This window comes from Sus scrofa, chromosome 2 (assembly GCF_000003025.6).
Source record: "Sus scrofa isolate TJ Tabasco breed Duroc chromosome 2, Sscrofa11.1, whole genome shotgun sequence".
Classification (NCBI taxonomy): Eukaryota; Metazoa; Chordata; class Mammalia; order Artiodactyla; family Suidae; genus Sus; species Sus scrofa.
The window spans coordinates 29,225,177-29,251,997 of NC_010444.4; the positions used below are offsets into that span (position 1 = coordinate 29,225,177).

The 26,821-nt window shown below is 36.1% G+C and overlaps 2 protein-coding genes across 10 annotated transcripts in view; one reads left to right on the plus strand and one right to left on the minus strand.

Annotated features, from left to right (window-relative positions):
• The window catches only part of ELP4 (elongator acetyltransferase complex subunit 4), a 223,637-nt gene extending 218,721 nt beyond the window's left edge, over positions 1-4,916 (minus strand). For both annotated transcript variants that reach the window (XM_003122892.6, XM_021085295.1), the window contains exon 1: positions 4,651-4,916. In XM_003122892.6, the coding sequence (XP_003122940.3) occupies positions 4,651-4,873 (223 nt within the window). In that variant the 5' untranslated portion in view covers positions 4,874-4,916. The remainder of the gene's footprint in view (positions 1-4,650) is intronic.
• The window catches only part of IMMP1L (inner mitochondrial membrane peptidase subunit 1), a 75,735-nt gene continuing 53,909 nt past the window's right edge, over positions 4,996-26,821 (plus strand). For 2 of the 8 annotated variants that reach the window (XM_005661046.3, XM_021078985.1), the window contains exons 1-2: positions 5,026-5,106; positions 23,812-23,924. Coding sequence is in view for 2 of the 8 variants with exons in the window: in XM_021078985.1 (XP_020934644.1) it covers positions 23,922-23,924 (3 nt within the window). In the remaining 6 variants the exon portion in view is untranslated. 8 annotated transcript variants of the gene reach the window in all.

The window sequence follows — 26,821 nt, forward strand, 5'->3', positions numbered from 1 at the left end:
GAAAAGCTAAAATGACAAACCATAAGATATCTTGATATGGTATATGCAACAAAGGCTAGCTTTCAATGTTATCTTTGAATTCGGTAATCCATTAGTAACTTCAAAAGCAACACAGATTTCATACTAAAAGTTCCCATTTAAAATAGAAAATATCTTTTCCCAATAGTTCGCTGAAATAAGACAGGTAAGATTGGGGCAAGTGCTCATCTTATTTCTAAAATGAAACATACAAAGGAGTAAAATGACCTTGTTTACTACCTCTTCTATCCTTTAATCATATCCTAGAGAAATTACCAATAATCTAAGTCATTAAACAAAGAAACTTTTGATTTTAATTCTAGACTCTTTAAGAGGTATATTTATCTCCAGCTTACTAAAAATACACATAGAACATTTTATCAACATGTAAGATTATGTGAGTTTGAAAGCTTGAAATACTATGCAATTTTGATATTTTAAAGTATTAATTTCAAGATTTTACATTTTAAAAATGACAGCATTTTGTCTTAAAACTACAAAGAACTCTAAGAGTTTAAAATACATTGTTCAAAATTTAATTAAGATCTTGTGATTTTGCCAACATCCTTCTATTTTATGATTTTTTAAATATGAAGAAAAGATTCTTTAAAAAAATTCATGTGAAAATAGTTAGAAAGTGATATCCATATTAATTTAGAGGGAGAGAATTCAATCCCCACACACTTCCCATAACAAATCTCTAATTAAGCTATAAATTTAGGATAAACAAGGTCAAATTAATATATTAGAATATGGAGGCCCACATGTGACATCTTATTTTTACCATAAGGGCATCTCCTTTTTCAAAGTCAGAGAAAGTAAAAGGGAAAAAAATAAAAAGTCAGGAAAGATAAGTGATTTACACCAGTCCTTTCCAGGGCTCACTATAAATGCATAGTTTTGCTTAAAATAATGAAAGGCATTTTTTTAAGGAAAAATGCAATGTAAAAGATCATATCCTTTCCTTGGTTCATAACAATATCCTTAACTACATAACACCTCAAATTAAATGGTGCTTACATCATTAACAGGTCTACTTTTACTTCTCTCTCTAGGAGGTATGAAACATCCCAACAACTCTTAATTATTACAGCTACTGGCTGGGCAAATACAGGAATCAAAATAGAAAAGCCATCAACAGGAGCTCCTGCTGTGGTGGAGTGGGTTAAGAATCTGACTGCAGCAGCTTGGTACACTGCAGAGGCATGGGTTCCATTCCTGACTCAGCACAATGGGTTAAGGATCCAGTGTTGCCATGTCTGTGGTCTAAGTGGCAGCTGCAGCTCAGATTCAATCCCTGGCCCAAGAACTTCCTTATGCCGTGGGTGTGGCCATAAAATAGAAAGAAAGAAAGAAAAGCCATCAACAGTGAAAATGGTTCTATAGATTAAATCACATGAAACAATTTTATAAAGCAATACAAATGAATAAGGTACATTTACCTCAAATGCACAGTTATCATTAAAAATCATAACCAAGGTTATGTTAAATAGCCCAAGCTGAGTGTATTTCATCCCAGCCACCAGATTAAGATACAGTGGAGCAAAGGAAATATGCCCACCAGTATTCACTATTTGACAGCTGTGTTGAAATCGGCAGTATCATTAAGCTTCTTCAGAGTTGTCTTCCTGGACTATTATTTACCTTAAATCCCTATCTTCCATTCACTTGACTGTCCAAATTTAAATAGTTCTGAAGAGGACAGAATTTAAGCCATTTAAACCTGAGAAGTCACCCTTCCTTCAAGTATCTTTTTGAAGGATGAGACTGGAGGATAATTCCTCCAGGTTAGACAATAAGGTCCTAAAATGGTCCTTTCTTATCCTAGGAAAAAAGAAAGTTCTGGCTAGAATCTTTTACCAACTATAATCTCAATTTTGAAGAAGAAAAATGGAATATTTACATATAGTGTTTTCAAATAACAAGATAAATGTCTTAGAAAGGCAGGGTTGAGAAACTAGGTTAGGAAACCTCAGAACTTAAAAATTAGCTAATTGGGGAAATCTATCTTGATATCTAACAAATTAGCTGTCAGAACACGAGTATTTAATACAATTAGATTATGTAAAATTCAGTAATAGGAAATTCTCAAATGTATAAAACACTTTGGAGTAAGCAATGGAAATATTAGCATATCATCAAATAACTAACATTTCATTAGCCGGTATTATACCTTTTCAAATATATTTTGCACTTGTGCTTAAAACTGCAATGATGTCACAATGGCACTAATAAAATATCACTGCAGTGTATGGCAGTGACAATACAATATTTACCTGTTACACAGTAACTACAGAATATATTTAGGCAACAACCACAACATCACAGTATAGTTTCATCACTCTGATATAACATCCTACTATCATTACATTTTGTTCTGATATGGTTATATTAGGCTTGTCACAATCTTAAATAACATTTAGAAAACAAATTAATCTGAATCACTTATACTTTTGTGTATACACACTAGCAGCCAAATGTTTCACTTTCAAATATGTTTTAATGAAAAACAAATGTATAGGGTTAGCTCCAAAGGGCCATACAAATTAGAAAATCAAAATACAAAAATGTCATTAAGAAGTTAACAACTAAAATACTTCAACATTATTCCAAATGTCGTAATTCCTATTATAACAATGTCTTCAACATCTGTGCATTCTTAGAATTAACTGTATACATGCAAAATATATTTCAAAATATCTCAAAACTGACACATTTCAATCATCTTAATGAACACTAATTTTTAGGGTTAGCTTGTTATAGTTAAATTACTACAGTTCCCATCCCTAAGCAAATCTAGAAAAATTTTAAATTATGGTTTAAGTTTATATCACTGTGGAAACACATGAAGAAGGTGCTTTGGCTCACCTTGCTGGTGGGTGCTTTAAAAGATATTTGCTTTAATCATAGAGCCAATAAATGGTTAAAAAACACCTGAAAAGAATTCCCAAAAATTTGAAACAGTTGCAGTATAACGCAGAGCACTTAATAAGGACCCTAAAGATTAGCCCAGACTGTCACTATTTTTGTGATTCTGTTTATGTCACTTAATCTGACTCTGTTTTTAGAGCTCAAACACATAAATCCATCCTACATGTTTCATAATCTCTTGTCCAAGTTTTTTTTCTACACATTAGTTTTCTTTCAACCAAGAAATTAGGAGAATCTACTACATGCAAGAAATAGTGGTAGGCACATTTTGTTATTCTAGCAAGGAATTAAAGGCATAATGTGATCTTTTTGTTTGGAGAATTTTGGGATCAAGTGAATGAAGTTATGATAGCTCCATTGATTTACAAAAAATAAATAAATTAATTAAATAAAAAAAATTAAGTTGAAATACAGGACAATACCAAATAAGGCTGATAAGGGAAAAAATGTGAGATAAATATTTGGTTGTTAGATATTTTGAATCCTTTCTTTTTACAGTGCCATGCAATTTAGGAAGGCAATAAACTTGAAACAGTTAAGGAAAAATACTAAAATTTATATAGAAATAACCAGGGTCCAGGTAAGGTGATGAAAAACAGAGGTAAGAAGACATACCACTTCTCACTGGTTGCTTGCTTTGTCACTTTCTATCTATGCACTAAACCTATCTGAAAAGTCTACCTTGGGGAAAAAAGTTACAGAGAAAAAATGTCAAATCAAATACAATAGGCGATGGCATTTGTAATATTTTATGAAAATGTATAAAAGGCTTAACTCACACACTTCACCCTATAAAAATGTATGAAATATAAACATAGACCAATTTTAAGTAGCATTGATAGGAATTAACTAATTTACAAGCTTTATTAACACAGCAGCTTTGTCCTACCAATCCAATCTGATCACTCCTTTCAACACAACAGTTATGAACCAAGCACATTCTTTAGCAGACTTCTCATGAAAAATTCCTGCATAGGAAAGCCTTAAAACTGGATTTCTTTTACTTGTTAAAATGCCAATCAATTTTAAACATATTGTTTGAGATGCAACTCTAGGAAGCAAAATATATAGAAAAAAATAAACAAAAACATATGTACACACATTTAATGCAGATATGGGTATGACTGTTAAGATCAAAGTCAGGTTTTAACTACTTTGGATCCACATAAGTCTTTAACATACATTCTCTTAAAGCCTGCATGATTTAAGATTGAGATTCAGGAGATAAGCAGCCTGGCGGTGAAAGAAGGGAAGTTACTTTTTTCAGCATTTTCTAATGAAACCCATCTCTCATATGGATATAAACTTTTCTAAGTTAGTCCACACCCTGAGCTAGTGGGGTTGGCAGAAGGGTGCCTTCAAGATGAGATCCTGGGAAGAATGCCAAACCGTCTCCAAACATTAATGATTTCTCTTGATTAGGAAACATGTCAGGGTAAAAGCACGTAGGGATCCTGTCGTAATCTAGAAGACTGGTGGGCAGGAACCAGAGTAGAAAGTGGGAGCATCAAAACAGATTTAGTTAACAGCATTTACAAGTAGTCACGCAACCCATCCTCCCCTCCATCTCCATCAGACCAGGCTATCCTCTCCAAGTCAGAAAGCGGAGGGTTCAGAGATGTGGGGTCAGGGTGGTTCCCCCGGCAGGTCCCCTCCCTAAGTTTCCCCTCTGTTGAGCCCAGATCTCCGTTCTGAACCGACCTAGGAGCTGGTCCAGGGCTGGGAGCCCAGTTGACACCAGCAGCTGTCCATTCCGCACAGACGGTCGTGTCCCCGCGATGGACACCAGTCGAGAGTAGCCACTGTCGGAACCGCTGGCTCTAGGACCCCTCCGCTGGAAACTGGTGACGTTGTTCTTGCTGGCCGCCGCCACTGTGGACCCGGGACTCCCGGTGCAGGTGCCGCAGGTCGCCACTGCCGCCATCTTGGAACTTCCCGCGTTGACCCAATAGGAACTCTGGGAGCTTAAGCAGCGGGCCTGTCAGAGCCAGCCTCAAACTCCCGCCTCCTTGCCGCCACCGCGGCTCTCCGAGCCAATAGAACGGAGAGTTCCCTCCTGAGTCAACTAATCGCGAGGCGTTTTGCTGAAAAGTGAGCTTACGTCAGGACGGTGGACTTCTGCGAGGCCCAGGTGAAAAAGGGACGCCTGAGTCCTGGGTGAGAGTCTTCCCGGGTACTTTGGGGCTAGAGGTGGGTAATATTGTTCAACATTCTTCTCGGTTTGAGTGCCTTCATTCACCTGAGTTAAAGAAAAGGTGGGGGAGCAATATATCAAGCAACTACCAGTAGGACCTTGCACTTTTCTCCCCTCGGTAGTAAAGAGGAAAGATAACCTGCCCCTGCCCCCTTCTCTTCTGATTTATGAGAGAAAATTCCGTCCGCCTCCGCCATCAGGTCTTTTTTTCTGAATGATTGAGTATTAATGAAGAATTTGGAACTTTTACCTCAGTAAGATGCTTGTTGAGCCCCTTGGTAGGTGGGTTGGATTTAAAGTGAAAAACTCTTGAGCTTAGGGGCAGTTTGCTTTTCCTCTGTCTTAAACAGCAAATGACAAAATGTACCTCTCTGACAAATACCCGTGAGTATCTTAATTTTAATTAGTGCTTCTGGAAGTCTTGGAGCGCCTTCCCATAAGTGGTGTGAATGATAAGTGTTACTCTGACAACCTTGTTCACACATTTAATTGTCGTTTGCTGTTAAGGCAGCTGCAAATAACAGAGAATACTTTACGTTTCTTTCCCGAAAAACTGATAAGAATTAGATGTGTATGTGCTTTCTTTTTCAAGTGATTTGTGAACTCTGAGTCGAGAGCTTATTAGAATAGGAATTTTATGCGGGGAAAAAATCATGTAATTTAGAGCTGTGTCGGTGGATTTAAATTTTTTTCTTAAAGTTTTGAGCCAGGCAGAGAGTGGGGGGTTGGAGTGAGTGATTTTTAAAGCATTCATGATTGACAAGTGTCTAAACTAAAAAAGACTCTCAAATTATGCTTGCACTACTAAGTTATTGTTGGTTTTGACAGTGATACCTTTAAAATATATCCAAACTCCATGAAAATTTTTGCCGTTGAATTGTTTTAAATAGCAATGACCTGTTACAACCTATTCGCTGATTCTATTTGGTAAAGTGGGATTGTATTACTAAATAATGACTAGAGTTTTTCATTGGGGAAATTATTGGTTTTTGTTTTTTTAAGGAAAAATGATCAGGAAAAAAACCCCACGAAAACACCACCTTACTATTTAGCAGTATATCTACTGGAAAACTTGATTAAGGTTTAGATGCTTTCATTTAGAATTTCACCAGCATAATCTGTAATCTAAATCATTCAATAAATAGCTGTTGAGTGTTCACTCTCTACTTAGACCTAACCTTGTCATTTTAGGCCTATAGAATTAAAAAAAGTTCTCATTTGGGGGAGATAAGATTAACACACCGAAAACAGTATAGCACTTAAACACATTGGAACAACATGTGTTAATTTGTCTTGTAGTAAATAAGTAGGAAGAAAACCTAAACAAAGGGCGACAAAGCAATCTAATATCAAATAGAAACTTCTTGGATAGTTTTGTTGCTCTAAAAACATTGAAGAACTACAAATATTGAATTTTTGTAGATTTCTTTACTATATAGTCCCTTGTTTTCTACTCTGCTTACTTCAGCCTTTAGTTTTTTTAGTCCTTGTTACTGGAACTGAAAAATTGTTTTTCAGCTTTAACTATAATCCAGGAAGCGTGACATATGAACAAGGCATTCCTGAATTTAGGATATAGCTTTGGTATAACATCATCGTAGAATAAATTAATTTGATCTGTCTTGATTTTTTTTTTTAACAAAGATAAAACCTTTGCTCTCAAAGCAAATAATCCCAAATACTTGAATTTACCAGTATGTAGAGTAGAATGTAAAACATTGGAATAAATGAAATATTTGTGGAAAGGAAGAGTTAAAAGGGTATATGTTTAAGTGTGGTGTTAAATGATTATTAAGCATTATTTATTGAACACAAACTAAATCCCATGAAGTGTGCTAAGTGCTTAGGTTACAGGAGAAAGGATACTTACTCTCTACCCTCCTTGAGTTCATAGGTTGGGAGCAGTAGGTGGGTAGATAGGAAAATAAAATATACTGTAAGCACCAGGGAGGATAAATGCAGAATATATAACTTAGACTGAGATAGAGAATCCTTGTAAAGTTTACCGTAAGGAAGAAGCTTAACCTTAGTTTTGAAGGATGTACAGAAGATAAAAGCATTGTGGAGAATGGAAGCCATTTCAGAGAACAGGAAGACTGCCCCTTCAGTAAATCTGCTCTCCTTACAACTGTGCAAATAATTCTCATAATTTATACACAGGGCTAAGAGAAGAGGAGACTGGAGAAATTAGATGAAAGTCCAATTGACTTCTTCAAGATGGATTTTTTTCCCCCTTAAGGGTAATGATAAATAGGAAATCATGGAAACATTTCAAGTAAAGTAATAACATAATAATCACATTTGATTGTTATATTTGGCTAAATAGTATCCTGGAAGAGAACAGATAGGCTAAAAGTGTGATTGGGACGTTCCTGTTGTGGTCAGCGGAAATGAATCTGACTAGTATCCATGAGGATGCAGGTTCGATCTCTCACCTTGCTGAGTGGGTCAGGGATCTGGTGTTGCCATGAGCTGTGCTGTAGGTCACAGATGAGGCTTGAATCACACGTTGCTGTGGCGTAGGCCAGCAGCTACAGCTCTGATTAGACCCCTAGCCTGGGAACTTCCACATGCTGTGGGTGTGGCCCTGAAAAGCAAAAAAAAAAAAAAAAAAAAAGAAGATTGGGATTAAAGAGAATAGAATGCATTGAGATTGCCGTAAAGGGTAGAATTGATATCACCAAGGAAGGTTGACAGGAGGAATAAAAGATGACCGACGGGGTTCTATCTTAAGCAGTTTTCTGGATGGTGTAAGATAAAGAATAAAGAAGAAACAGTTGGATTTTATGGTTGTTTTAAGGAATGGGAAATCAAGTTTTTTATGTTTTGAATGTATTTAATTGGAGGTACCTGTGGAGTGTCCAAGTGGAGATGTCTAATACACAGCAGGCCCTGTGAGAGAGGAATCTGTATAGGAAACATGTAAATTAGAAATTAATGTATGGCGGCAATTTACCTTGAGAGAATGTATAAACTCACCAAGGAAATGTATACTTTAGAATGAGAATAAAAAAAAAAAGAGTAAACTTCAAGGAACATAATCACGTAAAAGCTGTGCAGAGGAGCAGAAAATAAAATAAGAATTGGAAAGTGTTTATTTGATTTATTGATAATGATTTATTTTTGTTTTTGTTAAGGGCAGATTTGAAGGCGTAGCAAACTGAAAAGTTAAATAATTGTCTTTAGCATTGAATGGGAAGTGAAGTTGAATATTACCTAAAAGTAGACCATTTGACATTTTAGAAGACTTTTCTGTGAGGAGAGGTGGAGGGAAATGACAGAGGTTTAAAGGAGGAGTTTCCGTGTGTGTGCACGTGTGTGTGGGGGGGTAGGGAGATGGGGAGGAAGAGAGAGAGAAAGAAAGGTAATGGAAAATATTCTAGACAATTGATAAAGAAAAGAACCTGAATGAAGTAGAAGGCATGGAATCTGGAGCACAGGAAAGGGGTCAGTATTTGAAAGGAGGAGGCTAAATTCAGTGGCTAAAATAAGACTCTTTGTTTTCCTTTTTGCCATTAACTCTTGGAGCTTCTAAGACAATGTTTTCTTTTTTGTTCCATAATCTTACATACATCTACTCCCAGGACCTCAGTTCCTATTTATATACCAATGACTAACATAGTTATTGTCCAGATTGCTTCTCTGACCTCCAGAATCATAAATTCCGATATTTACCTTCTTTTTGAAAGTCTTAGTGGGACCTCAAACTCATAATGCCCCACACTGAATTCCTTTGGTGGTTTGTGTCTCTGTAAATATAGCACCATTTGTAGAATTAGTTGCCTAAGCTGGGGAATCTCACTACACTCAATTCCTCTCTCAAGCTTCATTCTTCCATATCCAGTCTATCACCAAAACTTATGGAATTTACTTCACAGTAGCTCCCTAATCCATTCTAGAGCATTTAGCCCTCATCTTTGGTTCTCCTGTAGTACATTGTCCTTGCAAATGCCATCCTGATCCTCTCAAAATAGATATCTGTTCATATAGTATAAAAACAAAGCTTTTTAAGGCATGCACCTGATTTCCTCTACCTTGGTCTCTGGCCACATCATCTATACATTCCCTCACTCTGTGCACTCTAGCATTCATTTATTCTCCTATACTCACCTTGTTATCTTCCTCCAAAAGGCCGCTAGTTAACTTCTGTTTTATACTTCAAATCTCTCTTCAACCCACACATCCTCAAAAGCCTTTTCATCTTACTACCAAAAGGAAATCAGCTACTATTTAGTAAAAATGAACAAGTGGAATTGGAAATTAAAAACCATACAATTTACATGAGTATCCCCAAAAATAAAATAACGAGGTATGAATAAAAAAGTGTATAAGATCTATATGAGGAAAACTTCAAGACTGATGAATGACTTAGAAGAAGAACTAAATAAATGGAGAGATATTCCATGTTCATGGATAAGAGACTCAATATTATCAACATGTCAGTTCTTCCCAAGTTGATCTATAGATTCAATGCACTTCCAATTAAAGTCCTAGCAGGTTATTTTATGGGTATTGGGAAGCTGATTCTAAAGTTTATATGGAGAGGCCAAAGGGCCAGAATAACAAACACAATATTGAAGAAAAAACTTGGAGGATTGATACTACATGACTTCAAGGCTTACCATAAAGCTACTATATATAAACAAGACAGTGTGGAATTGGCAAGAGAATACACAAAGAGATGGGTAGAAGAGCTCAGAGAACCCAGAAATAGACTCACATGAATATCGTCAGCTAATCTTAGACAAATGAACAAAGGCAATACAATGGAGCAAAGATAGTCTTTTCAACAATTGGTACTGGAATAGCTAGTCATACAATGCAAAAATAAATAAATAAATATAGGTATAAACCATACTTCAGAAAAATTTACTCAAAGTGGATCACATACTTAAATGTAAAACACAAAACTATAAAACTCCTAGAAGATAACATAGAAAACATCAATGACCTTGGGTATAGCAATGACTTTTTAGTTACACCAAAGGTGTAAACCATGAAATAAATAACTGACAGGCTGGACCTCATTAAAATTAAAAACTTCTGCTCTGTGAAAGACAATGTCAAGAGACTGAGGAGACAAACCACCAGATGAGAAAATGTTTGCAAAATACCTATCTGATAAAGGACTGTTACCCAAAATATTTGAAAATCTCAACAATAATAAACAACTGATTTAAATATGGGCTAAAGACCTTAACACATTTTTGGCCGAAGAAGCTATACAGGTGGCAAATAAGCATATGAAAAGATAATTCCCATCGTATATATTCAGGGGAAATGCAAATTTAAACCATGTTGAGATACCACTGCATGTCTATTAGAATGGCCAAAATCCAGCACACTAATAACACCAAATGCTGGCGAGGATGTGGAGCAACAGGAAATCTCATATGGTGCTGATGAGAATGCAAAATGCTTTTGCCATTTTGAGAGACAGTTTGGAAATTTGTTACAAAACTAAACACTCTTACCATATGATCCAGCAGTTGCACTTCCTTGGCATTCACCCCTTGGAGTTGAAAATACATCCACATAAAAACCTGCATGTGTATATTTTTAGAAGCTTTATTTTCAATTGTCAAAACTTGGAAGCAAGCAAGATGTGTCATAGTAGGTGAATGGATAAATAGAGTGTGGAACATCCAGACAATGGAATATTATTCAGCACTAAAATCTGACAGGCTATCAAGCCATTAAAAAACCTGAGGAGGGAGTTCCTATTGTGGCATAGCAGAAATGAATCTGAGTAGTAACCATGAGGATGCAGGTTCAAACTCTGGCCTTGCTCAGTGGGTCAGGGATCTGGCATTGCCATGAGCTGTGGTGTAGGTCACAGATGTAGCTTGGATCCAGTGTTGCTGTTGTGTTGGCCAGCAGCTGTACTCTGATTGGACCCCTAGCCTGGATACTTCCATATGTCTCAGGTGCAGCCCTAAAAAGCAAAAATAAATAAATAAATAAACCCCCCAGAACATGAGGAAACCTGAAATACAAATTAAGTGGAAAAGGCCTATTTGAAAAAGTTACCTACTGATTACAGCTACCTGACATTCTGGAAAAGGCAGAACTATGGAGACAAAAAAGATGAGTAGTTGCAGAGAGAGATGTATAGACAGAACACAGGATTTTTAGGGCAGTGAACATATTCTGTGTGATATAATGATGGGATATATGTCATTATGCTTTTGTCCAAACCTATAGAATGTAGAGCCCCCAAGATGAACTCTGAGGTAAACTGGACTTTGGGTGATTATATATCAGTGTTGCTTCATTCTTGGTTTAAAAAAAAGTACCATTCTGGTGAGTGATGTCAGTAATGAGGAAAGCTAAATATCTATGTTTTCAGGAGTATATGGGAATTTTATCTTCCTCTTAATTTTATTGCAACCCTAAAATTAATTCCCCCTTCAAATAAACATGTCCAAAATACAGTGAAATCAGCTATATAGAATCTCAACATGAGAGTTTCATAAGCAATGTGTATATCACCCTAGTGGCCCAATAGTGGGAACATTTCCACAAAGATATTTTGAGAATTGTACAGGTACAATTGAAAGATTGCAGAGACCTATTTAAGGTACACTCTAAAACACAGTAGTCATGGTAAGCACCTAGCACTCTGTAACAGAAGTGAGTACCCCTTTGGTTTGCCTTTTAATGGTTTTTCTGGGACCTAGGGTACATATTACTGTTGTGTCTCTGCAAACAAATCATGTAACAGATATTGTGAGGCTTATTTTGAGGCCTGTTGATATTCTGGCAGTGTAATTGAATTCATGAATGCCGGAGTCATGCCTGCATAAGAATTTTTGGACCCCATGAAATCCCTTTTTGCTTCCTGCCAATATACTCATAAAGGGAAAGCACAGTCCTGAGTTAAAGCATCACAGATTTGTTATGCCTATTTTTGTACTTCATATAAATGAACCCATATACCATTTACTCTTGAGTTTTGCTCACCAGTATATTTGTGAAATGTTTGTTATTAACATGTATAATTGTGGATTATTTATTGCTGTATAGTATGTAAGTATTGCTATATAGCATTGTGTAAATGTTTCACAATTCATTATCTATTCTGCTGTTGAAAGGGATTTGGCTAGGTTACTATTTGTGGCCCAACATTTTTCTAACATGGTTGTACCACTTTATATTCTTATTGGGAATGTTTGAGAATTTGGTTGTTTCTCATCCTTACCAACATTTAATGTTGTCTTTCTTTTCATTTTAGCCATGCTGGGAGGGTTGTAGTATAAAATTTTCAATTGCATTTGAACTGATGAAGTTGAATGACCCGTTCTTATGTTTATTGGCCATTTGGATAACCTCTTTTAAGAATCTATTCAAGTCTTTGCCTATTTTTAAACAATTGCATTGTTCATCTTTCAATCTAGATTTGTAGGGTTTTCTTTTATATTTTGGGTAAGATTTCAGTTTCAAATAAATGTGTTACAAGTATATTCTCTTTGTAATATACTTTTACATATTTTTTTAGTCAGAATGTATTCTAAAGGATTTTTCATATTCTTGATTTTAGTCAGAATGTATTCTAAAAGATTAGTTTTTCTCCTTACAGCTAGCACTTTATGGCTAGGTTTGCCTGTTCTGAGAGTTCGAAGATGATTTCAATATTTTCATCTAAAAGCACTGCTGTTTACTTTTAGACACTTGAATATGTATTCTGGTGGAATTGATTTTTTCGTCTTTGGTGTGAGGCAGGGCTGAAGGTGTGTTTGTTTTTCCTACAGAAATATCCTGTTGACCTAGCACTGTTTATTGAAAAGATAATTCATTCCCTGCCATACTGAACCACTTTTTTTTTTTTTTTGATAAAGTACACATAATTGATAGATTTTTCTGGACTTCCCATTCCATTGGTTAGTGTGTGATTCTTCAGGTTCTCCAGAAGGATGGCTTCTTTTTGCTCTGGACATATGTACAGGAGTGAAATTGCTGGGTATATGATAGTTCAATATTTAGTTTTCGAAGGAACCTCCATACTGTTATCCACAGTGGTTGCTCCAGTTTACAACAATGTAGGAGGGTTCCCTTTTTCTCTACACCCTCACTAACATTTTTCATTTGCAGACTTTTTGATGGTGGCCATTCTGACCAGTGTGAAATGATAACTCATTGTAATTTTGATTTTTATTTCTCTAATGATTTGTGATTTGAGCATTTTTTCATGTGCTTTTTGGCCATCTGTCTGTCTTCCTTGGAGAAATGCCTATTAAGATCTTCTACCCATTTTTTGATTGGGTAGTTTGTGGTTTTTTTTTTTTTATATAAAGCTCCATGAGATATTCGTATATTTTGGAGATTTGTCACTTGTCAGTTGCTTTGTTTGTGAAGATTTTTTTCCCATTCTGTGTGTTGTCTTTTTATTTTTTAATGGTTTTCTTTGCTGTGCAAAAGCGTTTAAGTAGGTCCCATTTGTTTATTTTTGTTTTATTTTCATTACTCTAGGAGGTGGATCAAAAAAGATAATTGCTATGATTTATGTCAGAGTATGCTGCCAATCATTTCCTCTAGGAGTTTTATAATAACTGGCCTTATATTTACATCTTTAATCCATTTTTAGTTTATTTTTGTGTATGGTGTTAGAGAATGCTCTAATTTCATTGTTTTACATGTAGCTCTGCAGTTTTCCTAATGCCACTTATTGAAGGGTCTGTATTTTCTTCTCTGTATATTCTTGCCTCCTTTTTCATAGATTAAGCTACCATAGGTGCATGGGTTTATCTCTGGGCTTTCTCTCCAGTCTTACTGATCTATATTTCTGTTTTTGTGCTGGTACCATACTGATTTGATGACTGTAGCTTTGTGGTATAGTCCGAAATCAGGGCGCTTGTTTCCTCCAGCTCCTTTTTTCTTTCTCAAGCTTGCTTTGGCTATTTGGGTTCTTTTGTGATTCCATACAAATTAAAAATTTTTTTGTCCTAGTTCTATGAAGAATGTCATTGGTAATTTGATAGGGATTGCACTGAATCTGTAGATTGCCTTCGGCAGTATAGTCATTTTGACAACATTGTTTCTTCCAATCCAAGAGCATGGTATATCTTTCTGTTTGTGTTGTAGTTGATTTCTTTCATCAGCATCTTATAATTTCCAGAGTACAGGACTTTTGACCTTTAGGTAGGTTTATTTTATTCTTTTTGGTCTGATGGTAAGTGGTATTGTTTCATTAATTTTTCTTTCTGATCTTTCATTGTTAGTGTATAAGAATGCAGGAGATTTCTGTATATTAATTTTGTATCCTACAGTTTTAGTAGTTTCATTGGTGAGCTTTAATAGTTTTACAGAAAAAAAAAATAGTTTTCTGGTAGCATCTTTAGGATTTTCTGTGTATAGTGTCTTCTCATTTGCAACCAGTGACAGTTTTTACTTCTTCTTTTCCAGTCTGGATTCCCTTTATTTCAGTTTTATTTGTTTATTTTATTTTATTTTTTTTTGGCCACCCCATGGCATATGAGGTCCTGGTTCAGGTATTGAATCTGATCTAGAGTTGTGACTTATGCCACAGCTGCAGCAATGCTGGATCCTTAACTTACTGTGCTGGGTCAGGGATCAAACTTGCATCCCTGCCACTGTAGAGACACTGTCAATCCTACTGCACCACAGCGGAAACTCCATGGATTCCCTTTATTTCATCTTCTCTGATTACTGTGGCTGTTCTGTTTCTCATGATGGGCCTTCTTTTTCATTCCTGTGATTTCCTTAAATGCTGGTCATCCCTGATTGTTCATTCGTATTGATATATGACCAGTTGAATAATATACATAGGTAACTGGAGTGGGTTTTTTTTTTTTTCTTTTGTTTCTCTAGCAAATCTTTATCCTAAATGGAAAGAATACTCATAAGGAGGTCCTTGTGGTTAGGTAGGACTGTATATATATTTTTTCTTTTTTATGGCTGCACCTGTGGCATATGGAAGTTTCCCAGCCAGGGCTCAAATTGGAGCTCCAACTGCAGTCCTACACTGCAGCCACAGCAATGCCCAATGCAAATCACATCTTTGACCTATGCCACATCTGGCAACACCAGATCCTTAACCCATTGAGCAAGGCCAGGGAGCAAATCTACATCCTCACAGAGACTACATTGGGTTCTTAACCTGCTGAGCCACAGTGGGAAGTCCAGGACTTATTATTTTTATCGAAGAATGTTGATTTACAGTATTAGTTTCAGGGGTACAGTACACTGATTCATTATTTTTATAGATTATACTCCCTTTAAAGTTATTATAAAATATTGGCTGCATTCCCTGTGTTGTACAATGTATCCTTGTAATTTCTTTATACGTAGTAGTTTGTAACTCTTAATCTCCTACCCCTGTTTTGCCATCCCCCATTCTCTCTCCCCCCTGGTAACCACTTGTTTATTCTCTGTATCTGTGAATCTTTTTATGTTTTGTTGTAGTCATTCATTTGTATTATTTTTTAGATTTCACATGTAAGTCATAACATACAGCATTTGTCTTTCTCTGACTTATTTCATTAAGCAAGATACACTCTAGATCCATCCATGTTGTTGCAAATGGCAAATTTTCATTTTTATGGCTAGTAATATTCCATTTTTTATGTATATACCACATCTTCATTTTCCATTCATCTGTCAGTGGACACTTAAGTTGCTTTTATATCTTGTCTATTATGAATAATGTTTCTGTGAACACTGGGCTGCATGTATCTTTTCAAATTGTGTGTTTTTGTTTTCTTTGGTTGTGTACCCAGGAGTGGAATTGCTGGGTCATGTAATTTTATTTCTAGTTTCCTTGAGGCATCTCCATATATTGTTTTCCATAGTGGCTGTACCAATTTGCTTTCCCACTAACAGTGTACTAGGGTTCCCTTTTCTTGGACTCCTCATCAAAGTTTGTTATTGTGGTCTTTTTGATGATAGCCTGACAGTTGTGAGATAGTAGCTCATTGTGTTTTTTATTGACAGTTTTATTGTGATTAATGATGTTGAACATATTTTCATGTGTCTTTTAGCCATCTTTATATCTTCTTTTGAAAAATGTCTATTCAGATCTTCTGTCCATTTTTAAATTGGGTTGCTTGGGTTTTCTTGATGCTGAGTTATATGAACTATTTATATATTTTGGATATTAACCCTTTATTAGTTATATCATTTGCAAATACTTCATACATTTCAGTAGGTTGTCTTCTTGTTTTGTTAACGATTTTCTTTGCTGTGCAAAAGCTTTTAAGTTTAATTAGGTCCAATTTATTTTTGCTGTTTAGGAGATAGATTTAAAAAATATTGCTACAGTCTCTGTCAAAGTGCGTTCTGCCCATTTTTTTCTAAAGTTTTATGGTTTCTGGTCTTACATTTAAGTCTCTAATCTATTTTGAGTTTACTTTTGTATTTGGTCTTAGAGAATTTCTAATTTCATTCTGTTACATGAAGCTGTCCAGTTTCCCCAGCACCGTTTATTGAAGAGATTGTTTTCCTTCATTGTATATTTTTGCCTCTTTTGTCATAGTTTAATTGACTCTAAGTGCTTGGGTTTATTTCTGTGCTCTCTTCTGTTCCATTGATCTATGCCGTCTGTTTTTGTGTCAGTGCCATACTGTTTTGATTACGGTAGCTTTGTAGTATAGCCTGAAGTCAGGGAGTGACACCTTCTGCTTTATTCTTTTGTTTATCAAGATTGCTTTGGCTATTTGGGGTCTTTTGTGAGTCCATATATATTTTAGGATTTTTTTTTCCCTTGGTTTTGTGAAAAATATCATGAGTATTTTCTAGGATTACATTAAATCTGTAGATTGCTTTGAGTATAGATAGGACTTATTTATTGGTGTGCTCTCCTCAGAATGGATATGTGGAGAGTAATCAGACAGGCCAGGCCATTCTCTAATAGCCTCATAAGTAGGAGCCTATCCTAGGTGTTCAGCCACCACACTTTGGAGCCCAGATTTCTCTCAGGCAGTTTATGCCTTTTTTATCCTCTGTAACTGTTGCTATAGCCTGCAACCTGCAATCCCTTTCCACAGGAAGAAGAGTTCCATCTTCGCTAAAACAGTCTGCTATGTGTGTAGTTGGCCAGGGGTCAGCATACTTTTTTGAAGACAAGATAGTACATATTTGAGTTTTTCCAGGCCACAATGTTCAACGCCACCATTAGAATGCAGTTGTAGACAGTATATTAACAAATGAGCACAGCTTTGGGTTTTTTGTTTGTTTTGTTTTGTCTTTTTGCCATTTTCTTGGTCCGCTACTGTGGCACATGCAAGTTCCCAGGCTAGGGGTCGAATTGGAGCTGTAGCCACTGGCCTACGCCAGAGCCACAGCAATGCAGAATCCGAGCCGCTTCTGTGACCTACACCACAGCTCACAGCAGCACCGGATCCTTAACCCACTGAGCAAGGCCAGGGATCGAACCCACAACCTCATGGTTCCTAGTCGGATTCGTTAACTACTGAGCCACAATGGGAACTCCAGAGCACAGTTTTAATAATCCTTTATTAACACTGAAATTTGAATTTCGTATAATTTTTACATGTCAAAAAATAGTGTTCTTTTTTTTTTCCCAGCCATTTAAAAGTATAAAAACCAGTCTTGGCCTGTAGTGTGTACAAAAGCAAATGGTAGCCTGGAAAGATTTGTGAACCGTAGTTTGGAAGCACTGTGCTAGATGGTTGCACTCTCTGCCCTATTCTGCCTATCACTGTTAATTTTATCTTTTAGAAAATTTTCAGAATCTCTAGTATGTTGATGCTTTTTACTCCCTTTTAATGGCCTTTCATTCTTCTCGGGTCAGCCTTTCATTCTACTCAGGCATTCAGTGGGTTGGAGGAGGTCTCCTCACCTTAGTGAAGGCAGTGTGTTTTACTTAGTCTGAGGATCCGTATGTTAATCTCATCCAAATACCCCCTCATAAGAACCCCAGAGTAATGTGGGGTTCTTATGAGGGGGTCATGGCCCAGTCAAGTTGACACATAAAGTCAAGCATCAGTGTCACACAGCTGGTAAATGGTAGAGCTAGGATTCACAACAGAGATGAGCTGTCTGATAACAAAATAAAAGCTCTTATTTACTATTTGTATCTGGACCCCAACTCAGCATTAATATCCTCTTAAAGACATACTTTTATCTAGGCACTTTTTGGATAGTCACACAATAAAGGAGGTATATATGCCTTACTAAAGTGAGTAAATTCAGGGTGACCAGGATGATTAGAGAATGTGTTATGAAACAAAGGATGAAAAAGTGGGATGTATTTAACATATAAGTGAATGATTCTGAGTTTCTTAAGACCTGTCTTATGAAAGAGAAATTAGATCCCTTTCTTTCTCTAGAGCATAAATTTCAAATTCAACTCACATTAAAGAAGTCTTTAATCAGTTTTACAGCACTAAAACAAGATTTTAATAATTTTAAAATATTTGCTTTTAAAAATCTTTAAAATTTTAATGACGTTTTTACTTTTTATGTTTTTTCATTTCCCAAAATGAAAGGTTGAAAAAAAGTTAGACTATTATGTATTATAATTTTATCATTCTTCAGAATGAAAAATTTGAAATTAATTTTGTAGTCTGTTTGGTATCCTAAGGTTAAATTGAAAAAAAAAAAAACAAGTTGTTTCCTTTTTACATTAGCATTTCCTAAATGAAGTCATATGGAATTAATGAATTACTGTCATATGTGATGATCATTTTCTCTCCCTGAGAATTGGGGTATGTTCTTTCTTTTTTTTTTTTTTTTTTTTTTTGTCTTTTTGTTGTTGTTGTTGTTGCGGCATATGGAGGTTCCCAGGCTAGGGGTCGAATCGGAGCTGTAGCCACCGGCCTACGCCAGAGGCACAGCAACGTGGGATCCGAGCCGCATATGTAACCTACACTACAGCTCACGGCAACGCCGGATCGTTAACCCACTGAGCAAGGGCAGGGATCGAACCCGCAACCTCATGGTTCCTAGTCGGATTCGTTAACCACTGCGCCACGACAGGAACTCCAGTATATGTTCTTTTTAGAGTTTATCAGTAGCCCCATCTTAATTCCCTAATTAAAATAGTTATGTCAACTTTTCTCAGCTGGCTCAAAGTCTTGGGCCCTTTTTTCATAGGAAAAATCTTTTTGTGATGAAAATATTCATAACAAAATATTATTGTGATCATTTTAAAGTATAATTCAATGGCATTAGGTATATTTATAGTTTATAAACATTTCCACTATTTCCAGAACTTTTTCATGGTGCCGAATAGCAATGCTTTACCCACTGAGCAGTAACTTCCCATTCTTCCATCATCTAGCCTCTCGTTCTACTTCTTATCTCAATGAATTTGCCCATTTAGTTACTTCACATAAGTGGAATCATGTAGTATTTGTTCCTTGTTAGCATTTGCATAATGTTTCTCATTTAGCATAGTGTTTTTCAAAGTTCATCCAATCTTTTATCATATATCATAACTTTATTCCTGTTATGGCTGAAAAATATTCACTTGTATGTGTATAGCACATTTTGTTTGTTCATACATCTGTTGATAAACATTTGTCTTGTTTCCATCTTTTTGCCTGTTGTGGAATGCTGTAATGAACATTGGAGTGCAAATATCTGTTAGAGTCCCTGCTTTCAGTCCCTTTAAGTATATGCCCAGGAGTGGAATTGCCAGATCATATGGAAATTCTGTGTTTAACTTTTGAGGAACTGCCAAAGTGTTTTCCACAGTGGCTTAACCATTTTGCATTCCCATAAACAGTGCACAGAGGTTCCACTTTCTCCACATCTGCAGTAGCTTTTGTTATGTATTTATTTTTACTTTATATTGGCGCATAGTTGATTTACAATGTTGTGTTAGCTTCAGGTATACAGCAGAGTGATTCCATTTTACATATACATATATCTATTTTTCAGATTCTTTTCCCATATAAGTTATTATAAAATAATGAGTAGAGTTTCCTTGCTATATAGTAGGTCCTTGTTGAATAACTATGTTATATATAGTAGGATGTGTATGTTAATCCCAAACTCCTAATTTATGCCCCACCCCCACCCCCGGCCACCTTTCCCCTTTGGTAACCATAAGTTTGTTTTGTCTTGTCTTTTATTTATTGATTGATTGATTGATTGATTGTCTTTTCTAGGGCTGCACCTGAGGCATGTGGAGGTTCCCAGGCTAGCGGTCTAATCGGACCTGTACCTCCCGGTCTATGCCACAGCCATAGCAACACCAGATCTGAGCTGCGTTTGCAACCTACACCACAGCTCACGGCAATGCCGGATCCTTAACCCACTGAGCAAGGCCAGGGATTGAACCCGAAACCTCATGGTTCCTAGTCCAATTCGTTAACCACTGAGCCACGCCGGGAACTCCACCATAAGTTTGTTTTCTAACTCTGTTATTATGTTTCTGTTTTGTAAATAAGTTCATTTATGCCGTTTTTAGATTCAACATATAAGTGTTATCATGGTATTCATCTTTGTCTGATTCATCTTACTTTACTTAGGATGATTTACTGCAAATGGCACTATTTCATTCTTTTTGTGGCTTATATTCCGTTGTGTGTGTGTAATATTCTGATGTGTGACATATGTATATATATGTCATTATAATGATTTTGAAGTAATATCTCTCTCTAGTTTTTATTTGCATTTCCCAAATGATTTGTGATGTTAACATATTTTATAGTCTAAATAGGCTGAGAATTTTCTAGATCATCTGGTGCTGATTTCTTTTTGCTTAACGTAACAGTTCTTTCCTCATTTTATCTCCTTTCACGTTTTGCTATAAGCAGCAAGGAGAAACCAATACATGCCTTCTACAGTTTGCCTGGAAATCTCAGCTAAACATCTAGGGTCCTCCTTTATAAGTTCTACTTTTCGCTGAGCAGTAGAACACATTTTAGTTTTGCTACTTTGGAACAAAGATTGCCTTCTTTTTAGTGTTCAGTAACATATCTCTCATTCCCTTCTTGAGGCTTCACCAGAAGCTCCTTTAAGGTTCATGCTTCTACAACTTTCTGTTCCTGACAAGCAAATGTATCTGCTTAAAATGATAAAAGTTTTCTCTGCCATCCTGTTCACTTCCTTCTGAGCATTCACCAGAATCTCCTCTTGACATCTTTCTGCCATCAGTCTTTTTTTTTTTTTTTTTTTGTCTTTTTAGGGCCTCGACCAAGGCCTATGGAAGTTCCCAGGCTAGGGGTTGAATTGGAGCTACAGCTGCCGGCCTATACCACAGCCACAGCAATGTGGCATTTGAGCCACGTCTGCAACCTACAGCAAAGCTCAGGGCAACACGGGATCCTTAACCCACTCAGCAAGGCCGGGGATCCAACCAGTGTCCTCATGAATACTAGTCATGTTTATTACTGCCGAGCCACCATGGGAACTACTATTTCTGCCATCAGTCTTTTAAAGGCAATATACTAATAATCTCTTCGGTCTTTTAAAAAAAAAATGAGTTATTTGTTACAGCAACACCCCACTTCTTGGTATCAAAATCTGTTATTAATTTCCTTGGAATTCATAACAAATTATCACAGATTCAGTGGCTTAAAACAACAAAAGTTTACTATTTCAGTTTTATGGGCAAGAAGTGTAAAATTATGGTGTCAGGAGGTCATGTTTCTTCCAACAGCTCTAGGGGAGAATCCTTCCCTGCCTCCTCTAGCTTCTATTGGCTCCTGTCATTCCTTGGCCTATGATGGTATAACTCCAATCTCTGCCTCCATTTTCACTTTGTCTTTTACTCCTTATCTCTGTGTGTCCTCTTCTGTCTCCTGTGAGGACATTCTCATTGGATTTAGAGCCCACCCTAATCTAGTATGATCTTATTTTGATCCTGATCTTAGTTATACCTGCATAAACCCTGTATTCCAGTAAGGTCACATTCTGAGTTTCCAGGCGGACATGAATTTGGGGGAAAGGGAGTACACTACTCACCCTACTCTAGTCTCTTTTTTAGATAATTATATTATAAATGTGTTATATAAACTATTTATAATTTTTAAAACTTAAAATATTTTGCATGATATTTAATTGTGAGGTTATTTTACCATTCAATAATACTGTTAATGTTCATTAACAGAGAGTGCTGAATAGGGAAATCACTTCTCTTTTCAGACTTTACTATGTATTTATTAGATATAGGGGGCTATTTAATGTGTCTTCGCTTTTTAATGAGGCTATTGTACACATGTGTACACATACACATGAATAATAGCAGTAAATTTCTGTTAACTTGAAAAAGTTTTTTACTCAATATTTATTTACACCTATATAATAAGATCCTAAATCACCTCTTTATTAGAATAATGGTGGTCTCAAATTGATTGGAAAGAGTATGTGATTAGATTCCCTTGAGGTTTTGGGAGGTGTTTTTAGATTAACTCCAAAAGGCGCGGTTATTAAGATCAAGCACAGTGCCTATAAATGAGTGAGAGAGTGTTAAGCAGACTGCTGTTACAGGAGAAGAAAGATCCTCACTTTAAATGGTTCTGAGAGAAAAGGGGAAAAAATGGTAGGATCATAAAGAGAGGAGATTGAATAAGACAGAAGTTGAGGTTGCAAGAGAAACATGTTAGAAAAGAAGATAGTTTGGCAAAAATGAGTAAGTTTCAGAGAAGTGAAATATACAGAAGCATAGGCAAGAAATAGGATGGGGACGACTTCAAGGAGAACAAAAGAAATAATGATAAGAAATACTGCTGTATATAGCTTAATGTTAAGGGGTGGGAGATTAACGTATCAGAGTTAATTTCAACTTCAGTCAAATTAATGATTATTAGAGAGTCACTGTAGTCTTGATATACACTCAATTCAAGCTTCTTATGTCATTTTCTTAGAAAGTGGTAGGAACCATTTTACATTTTCATTAATTTTTAAACATTTATATGTTATTTATGATATATTGATATGTGGTATTATGTATTAATACTACATAACCTCTAATTATATTTATTTCAAGGTGAATATTCATATATTATCTCTTAATGGCAAAAATGTGTTTTTTGATGTAGACATTGAAATGTTGTATGTAAATACATATAAAACAAAGTGTTTAATGTTTCAAATAAAATTGGCAATACATCATTTTTTTCCTTAGTCATAAGAACTGACATGGAGTTATTATCATTGAATATGAAGCAGGTTTTGACATCTAGGAGAATATCAAACATAATATATTTTGCCTTTGACATATTATGACTGGTCACGGGATTTTTCTACAATATCATATGCATTGTTCATATTTAGTGACTATCTGTCTAATCAGTCTTAACACACTAGCATTACAGACTACTTGTCTACTGCCTTTTTATTCTTAAAATTAACTTCAGGTAGTCATTCATGCTGACATGTAGAAATGAATGTTATGTTCTCTCTTCCAGATTGTTTAGAAAAATTGGATATAGCAGAACTGTATATGGTTGGCTTATCAACTCCGTTGAGACCTTGACCACAGTTTTCTCTAGGTTGATTGATGTATTATGACACCACTTACTTTGTTCTTCTACTTAAAATTTCTGGTAGATAAAGGACTTTAGTATTCTGCTTTTTTAATCATGTTATCCAAAGTGTTATTGAATATCTGAGTTCAGAATCCCATTGATCCGCTAAGAAAAATATTACTAACGAAGAGACATTTAGTCATATACCAATTCAACTAAATATGGCTGAAAGAAGCCTTTGCCTAATATAATTTTGATTTCCTACTTTAGGAATCCTGAAACCATGGATCACCTATATATGCTTTGAGACATGCTTTAGATTTTTTTTTTCTGGAAGCCCTGCAGCTACCCTAAAATTGAATGTATTGTTGCACAGACCTATGGTAAGTGGGTTTTTTCCTTCCTTTTTCTTCTGTCGGTTTCATGTTTGAGTTAAGTCTTATGAATGTTGTAATGCTGCTCCCTGCTGGACGTAGGATAATTTTTGAAAGTTGGCACTTAATAGATGGGCAAATAACTACTCAGCTGCACCTGCGAGGGAGGGGAATCCTTGACTACATTCAGCAAAAAACAACAGTATACAGCAAAAGCAACTGTGTTTTCATTTGGGTGATACCATTGCCATGATGTTGATATCTGGAGCCTGTTGAAAGTGCTGATAGTCTTATTTCTAAATTTTGTTGTTTGTTTCCTGTTTAGTGGTGTCTAAAAGTTAAATATAACAAACATACATAAGGGTAAGTGTAGGTGATGGAATTTTTAGGATTTCCTTGATTATATTGCACGTGGGTATGCTAGGAATTTGTCAGTTTGTTGTTATTATTATTATTATTATTATTATCATCATCATCATCATCTCTTTTGTAATACTAAAATTCCCTGTAGGTTTTTTTTTCCCCCCGAGGGAAATATTTAAAACAGCTCCAGTATAATTTAATTTATACTCTGTTAGGGGAGAGATGGATTGGAAATTTGGGATTGGCATATACACACAATCATATATGAAATGGATGGTTAGTGGGGACCTGCCATAAAGCACAGGGAACTCTACTCAATATTCTGTGATAACCTATGTGGGAAAAGAATTGGAGAAAAGAAATGGATAAGTGCATATGTGTAACTAAATCACTTTGCTCTTTAGCAGAAATTAAAACATGGTAAATCAACTTTACTTCAATAAAATTTTGAAAAATGGAAAAAAAGCCCTACATAACATTCTATACAATGGACTTTAAATGTAACTTGTTTTATATATCAATTGTGTAATCTAACTATTATGTTTACTAGTACATACAGTGAACCATTCTTATACAGAGTGACATTGGATTGGATCTCAAATATTATATCTGTGTCTGTCCTATCATGTATCCTCATACTGAATGCAAACAGGGTGCTCCTAAAATTGTTTTAAAAGCAGTTTTAACAGTTGTGAGTCTTAAAAGTATTTTTCTTCCTATTTTTGAGCTAGGATGTTATGTATGTATTTTTTGGAGTGCAGCCTATGTAAAATTACAGTCTTGATATAGTGTAGATTTTTTTGAAAGTAAGCATACATTTTCTAGAAAAGATGATAAAATGTTAGGTACAACATTGAGCTAAGCAAAGATTTAACAGGATAACCTGTCTTATACTCCTTAATGGCCTACATTTTTTTGTGGGCATTGGGAAAGCCTGTGACTTCTGATCTTAATTAGGATTGTGGAGAATTAGATATATTATCTTATTTCTTTATTATTAAAATGTTGCAATAAAAATTAGAAATGTAGGCGAAGAAAATATACTTTGTTAGAAAAAAAGAGGAGCCCTTTTTTCCTTCTTTATAAGAATATATTATTTCAGAAAGTATGTAATTTTTTTTCTTTTTAGGGCCATACCTGTGGCATATGGAGTTCCCAGGCTAGGGATCGAATTGGAGCTGTAGCTGCCAGCCCACGTTACAGCCACATCAATGCCAGATCCAAGCCACATCTGTGACCTACACTGCAGCTTCTGGCAACACCAGATTCTTAACCCACTGAGCGAGGCCCGTGACCACACCCACATCCTTACAGATACTTGTTGGGTTTGTAACCCACTGAGCCACAATGGGAACTCCTGAAAGTATATAGTTTTAAACTTTTTTATTATAAAATATTATACCATATGGAAACGTAAATGTGTAGTAAAATGAATAAGTATAAAGCAAGCATTCAATAACCATAGATCATCACTGACATCCTAGAAACCTTTGATATTATCTTCCTTTTCTTTAGAAGTAACTAATGTCCTGATTTTTATTATAATTATTTATGTAATTCTCTGTATAATTTCATCACTTTTCTATGTATTCCTCAGCAATATGTTCACTTTTTGCCTCTTTTTAATCTTTATGGAATCATATATATTCTTTTTCTGGTAAAAACTTTTATGTTTTTGTTGGAAATGTTGTTATATTTAGGGGGAGGTGTATGAAGAAATAGAGATTTCAAGGTAAAATCAGAGAGGGCTGGCTTCACTATCCCGAAGAGCTTAGGGACAAGAGGACTTGTAAAGAATTTAGATGTAGCAGCCATCAGGGTGTGATCGAGATGCCTAGGGAGAAGCTTGTGGCCTTTCAGGGACAAATGGGAGGCATGAAAGGTGGCTAGGAAGGGCAGTATTCTTCAGGAAAGTGTATAGGCTGGGCATGGAAAATATTATACTGATGGGGGCCCATCACAATGCTATCAGAAAACAGTGGGGGAAATCAGGTGAGTTACCTAGTCTGTACTCCCCGCAGGTCCCCAAACCTGATGCTGTTACAGTCCTCACAGTGTATCTCTTGGAATGAGTGTAGGGGCAGAAGCTCAGAGTCCCATCTCAGTAAGGATAGAGGCAACCCTGCTGCTGCCACTCTCCCTGCTCAGCCCCCTCTGCTGCTTGGCAAAGGGTGGAGGAAATTCCCGACAAAATATGGTCCCGGCCCTGCAGCAGCATCATGAAGTTTCAACTAGATGGCCTCCCTGAGTACTTTCTCTGGGCCAAGTACTCGAAAGTCAAAACTAAAGGAGTAGATCCTATGGAATGTGGCTTTGATGTTAGGCCAAAGAGGTCTCAAGAGTTTTACTTGTTTATATACAAACTAATGAGGGTGATGTCCTGGCTGTGCTTTGGGTTCTCCAAGGCCAGACAGTATGACCATACCTCTTTCTGCCGGGGCCCCAGCTCTGCCTGAACTCTAGCATCATCAACATGTATCCTCTTCTAATAACTAGAAATCCTCATCGTCTATAGAGATCCCATCCTTCTCTATCACCATTGT